At 39.3% G+C, this 14,541-nt stretch overlaps 1 protein-coding gene across 3 annotated transcripts in view; it reads right to left on the bottom strand.

Moving 5' to 3' along the window:
* Positions 1–14,541, bottom strand: part of Grip71 (WD repeat-containing protein Grip71) — a 209,319-nt gene that overhangs the window by 15,972 nt on the left and 178,806 nt on the right. For all 3 annotated transcript variants that reach the window (XM_071674003.1, XM_071674002.1, XM_071674001.1), the window contains 3 exons: positions 10,163–10,392; positions 3,455–3,653; positions 1,064–1,155 (listed from right to left, as the gene is read on the bottom strand). In XM_071674003.1, the coding sequence (XP_071530104.1) occupies positions 1,064–1,155; positions 3,455–3,653; positions 10,163–10,392 (521 nt within the window). The remainder of the gene's footprint in view (positions 1–1,063; positions 1,156–3,454; positions 3,654–10,162; positions 10,393–14,541) is intronic.

Raw genomic sequence — 14,541 nt, forward strand, 5'->3', positions numbered from 1 at the left:
CAACCACTCACCCTCCCTTCTATCTACAAGTACAAACGCCTTACTCTCTAGATAGAAACTACTCATTGCTTCTAATAGCTTTCATCCCACATCATATAATCTTAACTTCTTCCACATAAGATCTCTCTCATATGCTTTCTCTACATACCTAAGGCCACAAACAAATCCTATTTCTTAAAGTATTTCTCACAAAAAATTCTTCCTATCAAACACTTGCTCCACAGATCCTCTACCACTCCTAAAACCACTATATGTATGTTTTAATACATTTGATGTACACTATTTATGTCTTCCTTTACAAATCTCACTTCTGAATACTTCATCCAAACACCCATTGCCCTCATTTTCCTTATACCATTCTTGTGCAATTCCAGATTTTCTGCACTGCATGACTATTTTACAATTCTCCATAAAAAAACACTTTACATTTCTTTCTCACCATTCTAACACCAGTATCTACAGTATGAATTCCAAAAATGCTCTTTGTCTAGAGTTTGTACTGTGAATGCAGGAACTAACTAATGCATGAGATATTGATATATAAAGCTGACTCTTTCAATTCCCTTTCTCCTCCCCTAAATCCAATCAACAAACAAGTTTGTTTTTATCCAAATAACTTCTACTTGCATTCATGAGCTAAAAAACAATAATTTCACTTCCTTTCTAATTCACTGATATGTAACGAAGGCAAAATCTAATGAATCAAGGTCAAGTGTATGCAGCTGGAGAAGGCCAACAGATCACAGAAAAAAAGGTTGGAATTATTTCAGGAAGCCAAATGTAACAAAAGTTGAAAAATTTTGCACGTTTCTCACTTCAACATTCAAGAACACCTGTACCCCTTTTAAACCATTCCTATCCTGATCAAGATATGCGTTACTGTATATCTTTAAAGGATGCCTTTATCAGAAATCTTAATTCAACTAACAAGAGAAAATCTGCCATAAATTATCATTCTTTCTTAGAATTCACAATGCTGATATCTCTCATAGATGGATTTAAGTGCTGATGGAATCACTTTTCTTTTTTTAATTCATGATACAGGTTAAGTTCAATAACTCACTTGGATGGCTTCAAGCATGTGGTTGACTGAATGGCATCAGCACTGTTTGCTCCACTGGCTTTCTTGATGTAACTGCCCACAAGACTTTCAGACTGCAAAACCAACAGAATAGTGGCTTAGATGAACATCATTCTTCAGTTTTGTGTGCAAGATAGGACTGACATCCTTTCGTTGTTAAATAACAATTACTAATTTTTTTCACACTTGATCACATTTCCTGATGACAATTACTCATTTTTTTCACACTTGACTGCCATTTCCTGCATTGACAATTTAGAAAGTAGTGCCAGGGACAAATGAAGAAAGGCTATATTTGTTGACATACATTCTCTAGCTGTCATGTGTAATGCACATGTATATAATCATAAACAATTATCCTTCCACCTCCAATTTGAACTCCCACTTCTTCCCTCCACCTCTGACACATATATCCTCTTTGTCTATCTTTCCTCACTCATCCTCTCCATGCGTCCAAACCATTTCAACACACTCTCTTCTGCTCTCTCAACCATACTCTCTTCATTTCCACACATCTCTCTTAACCTTACATTACTTAATCAATCAAACCACCTCATACCACATAATGTCCTCAAACATTTCATTTCCAACACATTCACCCTCCTCCATACAACCCTATCTACAGCCCATGCCTAGCAACCATATAACAATGATGAAACTACTATTCCTTCAAACATGCCCAGTTTTCCTTTCCGAGATAACATTCTCTCCTTCCACATATTCTTCATCGCTCCCAGAATCTTCACCCCCTCCCCCACCCTGTGACTCACTTCTGCTTCCATGGTTCCATCTGCTGCTAGATCCACTTCTAGATATCTAAAACACTTCACTTCCTTGAATTTTTCTCCATTCAAACTTACATCCCAATTAACTTGTTCCTCAACCCTATGGAGCCTAATAACCTTGGTCTTATTCACATTTACTTCTACCTTTTTCCTTTCACACACTTTTGTCTTATGCACGTTATTCACCTCCTTCCAAAACAACTTTTTATTCTCCCTAAAATCTAATGATACTCACTCACCCCAACTCTCATTTGCCCTCCTTTTCAACTCTTGCACCTTGCTCTTGACCTCTTGCTGCTTTCTTTTATACATCTCCCAGTCATGAACACTACTTCTCTGCAAGTGTATATGAGTGGATGCATCTTTCTTCATCTGTTTCCTGGCACTAACCTTTGAGCTATTCCAAAGTGACAAACTTGGCATTTTGAAAGGGGAATAGAGAATGGGTATGCCCAATTAGAAATAAAGTCATCAGATCACTTACTTGAACCTATAGAGCCCTAACTGTGTAAAACATTTGACAAATACAAGAGTGCTAAGATATAGCAGTGGCTAAAACTAGTACATACCCTAAAAGACACATAAAGCCTACGGTGAGTAAGCTGACAATCATGCCTAATGGTTACACATATAAAAGAAGTATAAACAAATCCATAGTTTCTTTGAGGGTACAGACAAAATCAATTAAGTTCCATAAGAAATAAATGAATTTTATGCTTACATACACAAAGAAAAACAAAACAGTAAAATTCTTACTGTAAAAAACTATCAAAAGGTCAAAAAAAGGAAGGCAAAAAGAGAAAAGACTGGACAACTAACAAGATCCTAGCAACAGGAAGGATCAAGATGTATTATCTATCTATTTACCTATATCATTGATGCCCGTTTCCTTTGGGAACTCCCATCATAAGGGTGGCCACAGCATGAGTCTCCATTCATCCCTGTCCTCATATACACCATTCCATGCATTCTTCCACCATTTCTCTCCCTCCAGCATTCTTCCACTTTATTTCCCGACATCACAGGTGGTCTTTCTCTCACACAAACCCTTCTAATTGTACTATTGCACACTCTCTTTGTAAACTCCCAATCTTGCATTCTTTCCACATACCTAAACTACCTGAAAAAAGTATTACTTTTCACCTACTCCATTACTTCACAATTCATACCCTTTACAATCCCTGCTATACCGCATCTCTCATACAACCCTTCATTTCTTTTTATTTCATTTAGTCACCATATGCTCCTCTCAAATAGCTCACTTCCAAAGCCTGGATTCTTGACCTCTTTGACCCATTCCACGTCCATGTTTTGGCTGCACTGGTCAGGGTTGGGAGGAATATGATGTCCTTTCATCCTCCCTCCTTTTCCATACTTACACCTCTACCCTTTATTATTCTATTAAGGGAACCAGTGATTCTCTACCCTAATCTTCCCTTCCATATCACCAGAATTTGGTGATGATGTAATATGTTGTCTGACAACTGATTTCCTTTATAAATATCTCAATCATATCTACACACACTTTGAATGATTCTACATTTCATGAAAAAGCAAAAACTTGTTATTAAGAAAACAGACAACTTACCATAGATCGGGAAGAGGGCTGAAGAAGGATGTTAGTGACAGCTGTACTGTGTGCCATAATGGTAGCAATTGGTGGACGAAGTGCACGCAGATCATGTACAAATACCTGACCTGTCATGGTACCTAGAGCAATCTGCTGACCACCTGCTAAGAAAGCTGCACTGGTCAGTGGTGCTGAGCTTCGATGTGTCATTAATGTTCTGGAAATACAATATTGTGGTTAGCCTGTGTTTTTTTTATACAAAATTAATACCGAATTCTTTTTCAGTATTTTATTTAATGATCTGTCTTTTATTTTCACAATTTTTCTCAAAGCTCATGTAATTTCTATGCTTCTCAAAAATATTTTCAAAGAGTATATAGAAAAAGACATCATTGTCTGTTAGGGCAAATATAAGTATATCTGAAGGTATAGTTATCCAAGCAGTGTTGTATGGAAGCAAAAGATGACAGGAGGGGGATGTATTGAATATGAAATGCCCAGAAGCAATATGTGTTGTGAGCAAGGTTGACCTCGCAAGGAATGACATTGTAAGAGCAAGGTGAGGTAGTGATTGCAGTCTGATTGAGAGCTGACCAGGTAATGCTGAACTGTTTTAGAAATAGAAAGAGGATGAGTGAAGAAAGATTGATGAAAAAGGATTTATGTGGGAGAAATGAAAGAAGTAAGAGAAAGGGGAAGACCAAAAAGGAGGTGGAGGATGGACTGAAAGATGTTTTAAGGTGTCAAGACTTGGACATTCATGAAGGCGATAGGCATGCAAGGGATGGAGCAAATTGGAGTGATGTGGTGTATATATATATATATATATATATATATATATATATATATATATATATATATATATATATATATATTTTTATTTTTTATTTTCTTTTTTTGCTTTGTCGCTGTCTCCCGCGTTTGCGAGGTAGCGCAAGGAAACAGACGAAAGAAATGGCCCAACCCACCCCCATACACATGTATATACATACGTCCACACACGCAAATATACATGCCTACACAGCTTTCCATGGTTTACCCCAGACGCTTCACATGCCCTGATTCAATCCACTAACAGCACGTCAATCCCGGTATACCACATCGATCCAATTCACTCTATTCCTTGCCCTCCTTTCACCCTCCTGCATGTTCAGGCCCCGATCACTCAAAATCTTTTTCACTCCATCTTTCCACCTCCAATTTGGTCTCCCACTTCTCCTCGTTCCCTCCACCTCCGACACATATATCCTCTTGATCAATCTTTCCTCACTCATTCTCTCCATGTGCCCAAACCATTTCAAAACACCCTCTTCTGCTCTCTCAACCACACTCTTTTTATTTCCACACATCTCTCTTACCCTTACGTTACTTACTCGATCAAACCACCTCACACCACACATTGTCCTCAAACATCTCATTTCCAGCATATCCATCCTCCTGCGCACAACTCCATCCATAGCCCACGCCTCGCAACCATACAACATTCTTGGAACCACTATTCCTTCAAACATACCCATTTTTGCTTTCCAAGATAATGTTCTCGACTTCCACACATTCTTCAAGGCTCCCAGGATTTTCGCCCCCTCCCCCACCCTATGATTCACTTCCGCTTCCATGGTTCCATCCGCTGCCAGATCCACTCCCAGATATCTAAAACACTTTACTTCCTCCAGTTTTTCTCCATTCAAACTTACCTCCCAATTGAATTGACCCTCAACCCTACTGTACCTAATTACCTTGCTCTTATTCACATTTACTCTTAACTTTCTTCTTTCACACACTACCAAACTCAGTCACCAGCTTCTGCAGTTTCTCACATGAATCAGCCACCAGCACTGTATCATCAGCGAACAACAACTGACTCACTTCCCAAGCTCTCTCATCCCCAACAGACTTCATACTTGCCCCTCTTTCCAAAACTCTTGCATTCACCTCCCTAACCACCCCATCCATAAACAAATTAAACAACCATGGAGACATCACACACCCCTGCCGCAAACCTACATTCACTGAGAACCAATCACTTTCCTCTCTTCCTACACATACACATGCCTTACATCCTCGATAAAAACTTTTCACTGCTTCTAACAACTTGCCTCCCACACCATATATTCTTAATACCTTCCACAGAGCATCTCTATCAACTCTATCATATACCTTCTCCAGATCCATAAATGCTACATACAAATCCATTTGCTTTTCTAAGTATTCCTCACATACATTCTTCAAAGCAAACACCTGATCCACACATCCTCTACCACTTCTGAAACCACACTGCTCTTCCCCAATCTGATGCTCTGTACATGCCTTCACCCTCTCAATCAATACCCTCCCATATAATTTACCAGGAATACTCAAGAAACTTATACCTCTGTAATTTGAGCACTCACTCTTATCCCCTTTGCCTTTGTACAATGGCACTATGCACGCATTCCGCCAATCCTCAGGCACCTCACCATGAGTCATACATACATTAAATAACCTTACCAACCAGTCAATAATACAGTCACCCCCTTTTTTAATAAATTCCACTGCAATACCATCCAAACCTGCTGCCTTGCCGGCTTTCATCTTCTGCAAAGCTTTTACTACCTCTTCTCTGTTTACCAAATCATTTTCCCTAACCCTCTCACTTTGCACACCACCTCGACCAAAACACCCTATATCTGCCACTCTATCATCAAACACATTCAACAAATTGAATATATATATATTCAACAATATATATATATATATATATATATATATATATATATATATATATATTTTTTTTTTTTTGCTTTGTCGCTGTCTCCCGCGTTTGCGAGGTAGCGCAAGGAAACAGACGAAAGAAATGGCCCAACCCACCCCCATACACATGCCTTGATTCAATCCACTGACAGCACGTCAACCCCGGTATACCACATTGCTCCAATTCACTCTATTCTTTGCCCTCCTTTCACCCTCCTGCATGTTCAGGCCCCGATCACACAAAATCTTTTTCACTCCATCTTTCCACCTCCAATTTGGTCTCCCTCTTCTCCTCGTTCCCTCCACCTCCGACACATATATCCTCTTGGTCAATCTTTCCTCACTCATCCTCTCCATGTGACCAAACCATTTCAAAACACCCTCTTCTGCTCTCTCAACCACGCTCTTTTTATTTCCACACATCTCTCTTACCCTTACGTTACTTACTCGATCAAACCACCTCACACCACACATTGTCCTCAAACATCTCATTTCCAGCACATCCATCCTCCTGCGCACAACTCTATCCATAGTCCACGCCTCGCAACCATACAACATTGTTGGAACCACTATTCCTTCAAACATACCCATTTTTGCTTTCCGAGATAATGTTCTCAACTTCCACACATTCTTCAAGGCTCCCAGAATTTTCGCCCCCTCCCCCACCCTATGATCCACTTCCGCTTCCATGGTTCCATCCGCTGCCAGATCCACTCCCAGATATCTAAAACACTTCACTTCCTCCAGTTTTTCTCCATTCAAACTCACCTCCCAACTGACTTGACCCTCAACCCTACTGTACCTAATAACCTTGCTCTTATTCACATTTACTCTTAACTTTCTTCTTTCACACACTTTACCAAACTCAGTCACCAGCTTCTGCAGTTTCTCACATGAATCAGCCACCAGTGCTGTATCATCAGCGAACAACAACTGACTCACTTCCCAAGCTCTCTCATCCCCAACAGACTTCATACTTGCCCCTCTTTCCAAAACTCTTGCATTCACCTCCCTAACAACCCCATCCATAAACAAATTAAACAACCATGGAGACATCACACACCCCTGCCGCAAACCTACATTCACTGAGAACCAATCACTTTCCTGTCTTCCTACACGTACACATGCCTTATATCCTCGATAAAAACTTTTCACTGCTTCTAACAACTTGCCTCCCACACCATATATTCTTATTACCTTCCACAGAGCATCTCTATCAACTATATATATATATATATATATATTTCTTTCTTTTTCTTTTATACCTGTTTGCCGTTTCCTATGTTATAGAGGTAGCACCAGGAACAGATGAAGAAATGGCCTCATTCTTTCACCTGTAATTTATAATACACCAAAAGCACAATGCCGCTACTCACAACAAAGCTCCACACAACTTTCCATGGTTTACCCCTACAACTTAATATGCCCTAGTTCAGTCCAGTGGCACCACACTGCAATGCTCCTTTTAATTGTCTTCATCTGCTACCCACAAAGTATGATTACAAGAACTTTCCAGGAAGGGAAACAAGCAAAACCGACCTCTTGAATTGGTTAATGTAAAACCCTCTCATTATTGGCAAGTTTTTTCATACAGTGAATGGTTTACAGAATTTATAGTTAGGGTTAGATGTACATTTAACCCTAAAGAGAAACTTTAAGCAAAGTTATTCATGTGTCAATTCATAAAGCTCACCAATGATTTTCAGGAGGATTAATAAAATGAGAATAGGATGAGGAGAACTACAGAACAATTGGGAACAACTAAGAAGCGAGCAGATGGAGAAGTGGTGTTGGGGAAAGACATGAAAAAGAAGTAGAGTTAGTATTTTGAAGGACTGCTGAATGTGGTATGTGACTAAGTTAGAGCACGATGGGGCAGGTGGAGTGAAAAAATCCTGTAAAATGGTCTGCTGAAAAGACAGGAAGTCTAACATGAAGTGTAGCAAAGCTGTTGAAGTGGATAGGCCTTCAACTGAGTTTCTCAAGAAAGATGGTGAGAGCATTTCTGATTGGTTAGTCAGGCTTTTCAATGTTTGCATGATCTTAAGCAAGACTAGCAGACTGCATGCTCATTACTTGTATAGAAACAAAGTACAGAAATGAATGCCCAAATAACAGAGGAATAAGCCTGTTAAATGAACTTGATAAGATGTGTGGAACTGTGACTGTGAGGGTGAAGGCATGCACAAAATATCTAAGTAAGAAGGAGCAGTGTAGCTCCAGGAAAGGTAGGGGCCATGTGGACCGGGTGTTTGCCTTGAAGAAACTGTGTGAGAAATACTTAGACAAAGGGGGTGAATTGTACATGGCATTTATGGATCTGGAGAAGGCACATGATATGCTTGAGTGGCCTTGTGGAAGGTGCTATCAATATATGGGGTGAATGTTAAGTTGTTAAATGCAGTAAATGTTAAGTTGTTAAATGCAGTGACAAATTTTTAAGAGGGCAGCAAGGCAAACGTGCATGTAGAAAGCGAAGAGAAAGAAAGGCTCTCAATGAAGGTAGGTCTGCATCATATGTGTGTAATCACATTATTGTTTCATCTATGGATAGGGTGGTGAGAGATGTGAATATGTGGATGGCTCTTAAAGCTATGGACAAGTCTATGCTATACTAGGGGTCAGATGGGGGGATAGGTGGTGGATCTACTGCTGTTGGCAGATGATACAATTTTGTGGTACAATCAAGAGAAACTCCTGAATCTGGTGACAGAGATTAGTGGAGTGTACGAAAGAAACTGGAAAATGAATGTAATCATATGTAAGGCAATGAGTTGCAGTAAGGAGATGAGACATGAGGGTTTGAGAATCAATCTAAATGGGGAGGACCCAGAGGAAGTGGAGAGCCTTCAATACTTAGGGACTAGACTTGGCAAGGGATGGAACCATGGAGGCTGAAGCAAGTCAAAATGTTGGAGGGGGTTAAGGTCCTGAATGCATGACAGATAGAGCATGGATGTAAGCAAATGAGGCTTTTCTTTTTCCGTTCCCAGTGCTACCTTAGTGACATGGGAAATAGTGAACAAGCAGAATTTTTCACACTAGACTGCCATTTCCTGCATTAGTGAGACAAAGTGAAGAACAGACAAAGAAGGGCCACATTCACTCACAATCATTCTGTAGTTGTCATGTGCAATTCACTGAAACCATAGCCCCTATCCACAATCAGCACCCACAGACCTTTCCATAATTTCCCCCAGCTACCTCACATGCCCTGGTTCAGCAGAAGCCATGTGACTTACCAGTGATGTCAATGGTGTAATCATATTTTTAACATTACATGTTATTGGTTTTCCTTCACTAAATATTAATAAGAGTGACATACCAACTATCCATACTAAAACTTCTTAATGTCTAGCTTCTAGCATAAATAACCATCAACAGTCTCCAATCAATTCAGTTCAACTTTGTCTGGATGAGAGCCATTAACCTAAAGTCTTTCTTTCATACAAGTTTGCTATTTCCCATGTGACTGAAGTAGTGTCCAGAATAGATGACAGAGCCTTAAAGGTAAAGGTAAAACTCCTCATTTGGATCTTTCCTTTGTACCTTCTTTTGGAAAGTAATACAGGAGAGGAGGACTTCCAGACCCTTAACCCTGTTCCTCTTAGATGCTTTCCAAGACAAGCATGAGATGCATGGGCAGTTTATTTCACACCTATCCACAAGGATAAATGACCCAAAGTAATGTCTCTTATTGCTCGGCTCAGAAATTTTCTAGTAGAGTGGCAGGTTTTTGAACAGAGCTGCAGTATTACTACTGTATGTCAAAAATACAAATATATCACCCAGAAAAAAGAGGCTATAGGGAAGCAAATAACTTCCTTCTGATCAATCTTTTCTTTCTCTTATTGTAGTAGCTCAAAGAATAATCATGGTTAACAGAGCAAACTATTGATTACCATTTACTCCAGTCCTCAATCTATAAAGTGGATTAAGAAAGTACAACTGAACTAAAAACTACGTAAGTGAGAACAGGCCAGCAATGATACTTACTGTTTTGTATGGACATTATAACAAGCAAACTTCTTGTCATATCCAACAGATATCATCAACAACTCATTTACAGGTGAGAAAGACACAGAAGCAACTGGTGAGCTATGAGCAGTGTTAAATCCATGGACAATCTTATTGGTATGAGTGTCAAATAAGGCAACAGATCCTCCTTCAGAGCAACATCCCAACAGGGACTTCTTTACACGGCTATAAACTAAGTCGGTTACAACCTGCAAATATAAAATCATGAATAGGAGAAAGTAAGTTTTATTCTCCAAACTTTACCACATAAAATATTATACTTAATCTTATGAAAGCAAAGTATTAATAAAAACTTCAAATGTTTCATCTGTTGTTTCTTGACCAAATGAACATCACAACCTCGAAATCTTTATTACACTATCTATCTCTTTTACTTTTATATTTGAGGCTCCACTCAGACAAATGTCCATATCAAGGGCAAGCCATAACTGAAATACAGAGAGGATAATGAGAAGGAAAAAGAAGAGAAAGGGAAGGTATCAACAAATTTTGGAGGAAGTGAAACACCTCTCTTTTAAAATGTGCCACACCAAACTTATTAGGAAAGATATGAGAGGGTAGACTTCCAAAGATTCAAGGTGTAGGGAAAGGAACAAGTTATCAAAATGACCCATACTTAAGTTGCCAATAGACATACAGTAATAATGAAATGCAGAAGCTTGCTGAGTACTATGTGGTCTAGCTAAAGCAGCCACCTCTCAGGAGCAAAAAACAAAGTAATATCTAAAGAAGAGGGAAAGTGAACGAACATTATGGCGTAGGGGAAGAAGGTCAAGTTTTGAAGTTAGCTGGGGTGAGTTTGTAAGTCAGAGTGTTTTTGACTCAAGTCTATCAAGTAAGGATGCAAAGCTAGATGATGTAAGAGCGGTACTTCATACACAGATGAATAAGTCCTTTGTATAAACTGAGCAACTGTTCAGAAGAAAAAAGTTTTGACATCTAAACATCACTACCAGTTTCTTAAGAGTCAGACTTAGATATTTCTGTGCTGTGGGGTTTCCAAGAAAGAGTGGATGTTACAGTAATACCATATATGCTTACTGACTCAAGAGGTGGAAGGATTACAGAATCATCAAAGAAGAGACACGAGTTGTTAGGAGTTCTCGATAGAGATATGAGAAGAAACTGGGTCTTGGAGGTATTAAACTTAACTAGATTTCATTTACTTTACTGTGATATCTTGTTCAAGTCTGAGTATATACTGAGGAAGCTGTGTCAAGATGAGATGCAGATCAAGTAAGAGAAGAAGGAGCAGATTGAAGTATGTGGATGAATGCAGAGATGAGTCATCAGTATATAAGTGCTTTTGGATATTTGTGCATGAAAGGAAATCATTGATAACAAGTAAAAAAAGAGTAGGGGACAGGACAGAACCTTGAGGGACACTGCTGTTGCTGGAGAAAGAGGGGGAGGCTGATCCATCAACAACCACAAAAACAGATTGGCCGGAGAGGAAGCTATATATATGTCAAGGGCAACTACACAAGACTCCCCAAAATCTTTCAGGGATGATAATAAAATATTAGCAAGATAGGAAAGAATATCATCAGTGGATCTTGCCTTAGGGAAGCCATACTGTTGATCTGAGAAAAGGCTGAGATTCAAGGTGTCTATGGGTATGGGAGTTTAGGAGGGATTCAAAGACTTGAAATGGTAGGTGTCAAAGAAATAGGGCTATAGTTTGAAACAGTCAAGAACAATCATCCTTCTTTGGGAAGGGATGTATCAACATATGCTTCCAAGAAGGGAAAGTTTTGGTTTTTAATATCAACTTATTTATATTTCTGATGCCCTTTCCCTTTGGGAACTTCCCCAAAGGATGGCAGCAGGAATTGAGTCTCCACAACTGGTAAACTTCAGTGCCACTTCATAGCATAGCACTATCTTACCATTAACAGGCCACTGGCAGAGGGCAACTCTAGTGCAATGTCTCAAGAGGCTCCTACCTAATGTTCTATCTATCTACATCTCTGACGCCTGTCTAGCACAGTGTTTGCAGAGGCTCCTTACTAATGTTCCTACTAACTACTTCTACAGATTGCTCCTCGCTAATGTTCCTACCTACTACTTCTGCATAATGTTCCTCCCTAAATGTTCCTATCCACAACTTTTGTCTATTGCTCCTTCCATTTTTCTAAAAGGCAGGGCTAGCACTAAGTGCTAACCAGAGGAAAATCTTGAGTTACGAAGAATGAGCTGTGCAAGTTAAGTGTTGTCAAGTTTTATGTACGACAAACAAAGAGATGTACGTTTGTGGACAGAATGCTAGTAGTCCATGTGTGGGTGAAACAGAAAGAAAAGACAGCTACCTTGGTCAAAGGAGTGCAACTTCACAACCACTGAAGTGTTGGCTCACTACGCTGCTGTCACCAACCAACACAGATAGTACTGGTAATGTACCTCCCTGGTCGTTGGCTGCCTACCAACTCCTGTCGACTACAATCTATAGTTCAAACAATGCTTCCCATGGTAGTCACATGCTAATGCAACAAATATTTTTGACATGCATCCTTAGGTATTTCTTCCTCCATTTAAGCAAGGATCTACTCTTACTCCTTTTATTCACCTAATTCCTAAATTACATATCTTAATGTTTACTCTCAGAATATTTCTGTGCAGTCTTCCAACTTTTTAATTTGTTTAACCAATTGCAAACATCTACTTATCAAAAGATGCACTGCTTCTATTTTGACATTCTTATGAAGGTAGTAAGACTGTAAATCAATACAATGGTAAGAATATATAAAAGTTTTCTAATGCAATGCTCATTCATGAAGAGTGAATCAAACGCATGCAGTCTCTCAATTAACTATCACACATTCTAATACCTCTTGCCCTTCATTGTTCTTTCACTGCATCTGTCAACATTTTCATGCTCTTCTTCATCTCAATGTACCTTCAACTACATTACCATATCTCTTCTTCACTTGGCCATAACATCTTGAAAGGATTTCATCTGTGTATCATTTCGAAAAAATTCACAGTCTTTCTCTGACTTTCATTTGTTCACCTTTTTCCCAATTTCTAGGTAAATCATACATCCTTACTGATTTTACTTTAAACTTATCTGGACCAAAGAAAGTTAAGGTTTCACAACCATATTTAATAGCTGGGAGAAGCACTTAACCATGCATGCTCACCGTACACCCTACAGTTCAATTCTTGCCATTCACTAGAGTATCAATGATGCACAACTCCAATTTTTCTTCTCTGTAAGATGTTTTTGTTAACTACAGCTTTTATACTATCATTCAGGAAAAAAAAAATAACAACAACATCCATTCCTCCATGGCATCCCTCAGCCTCTCATTGTAATCCAATTCTCTTAATTCAGGTACCATCTTAGATGCTCTTTTCTTTACTGTCTCAATGACACAGTGACCAACCTTGAGGCATATTCAGTTTTGGTCTGATGTATGCAGTGAATAACTTTAAGAACATGTCCTTGTCCATATATCTGAATGTGCATCTTATATTTGCTAGCAGATTTTGCCTTTCACAATTCTCCTAATGTGTAGCTCTGGCAATGAATTAGGCACAAAAATTAGGGTAGGTCTGAATGGTAAAGTAGTCCCAACATTATATGAATGCAAGGCTTGGGCTATAGATAAGGCTGTGTAGAGAAGGTTGGATGTGCAGGAAATGTCACAGGACAATATGTGGTGTGAAGAGGCTTGATTAAGTTACGAAAGGGTAAGAGAGAAATGTGGAGATAAAAGAGTGTGGTTGAGAGGGCTAAAGAGGGTGCACTGAAATGGGCTGGACATATGGTGAAAATCAGGGAGGAAAAGTTGCAAAGACGATATGTGTGTCAGAAGTGTAGGGAACAAGGAGAACCAGGAGACCAAATTAGAGACAGAAGGATGGAGTGAAAATGATTTTGAGCAATCAGGGCCTGAACATGAAGGCAGGTGAAAGGCATGCACAGGACAAAATGAAATACTTTCCATTCCTCTCTATCTTAACTAAGAATACTGTACATAATCTTGTTGGGCAGATACACTGATACACTAAATAGTCATTTGTTACACAAATTTGAAAACAGCTTCCCTGAATACCTTCCAGTCCTCTCCTACTCCAATTTACTCTTTCCCTTTGCCACTCTTTACTCAATCTTTCAAAGTACATTTACACAAAGGCCTTTTATCTACACTTTCTTACACTTGTTTGCTGCTCCCTGCATAGTGCAAGGAGAAGACGAAGGATGGCATCACTTGCATCCACACTCTGGCTGGCTCTTGGAACACAGCTTAACCAGAACAGCCTATTCACAGTCTCAAGCTGTCATGTATAATGTATCGAAAGTAAAGCCTACCACCCACAGCCAAGCCCATATG

Source organism: Panulirus ornatus, chromosome 19 (genome assembly GCF_036320965.1).
Source record: "Panulirus ornatus isolate Po-2019 chromosome 19, ASM3632096v1, whole genome shotgun sequence".
In the NCBI taxonomy this organism is placed as follows: Eukaryota; Metazoa; Arthropoda; class Malacostraca; order Decapoda; family Palinuridae; genus Panulirus; species Panulirus ornatus.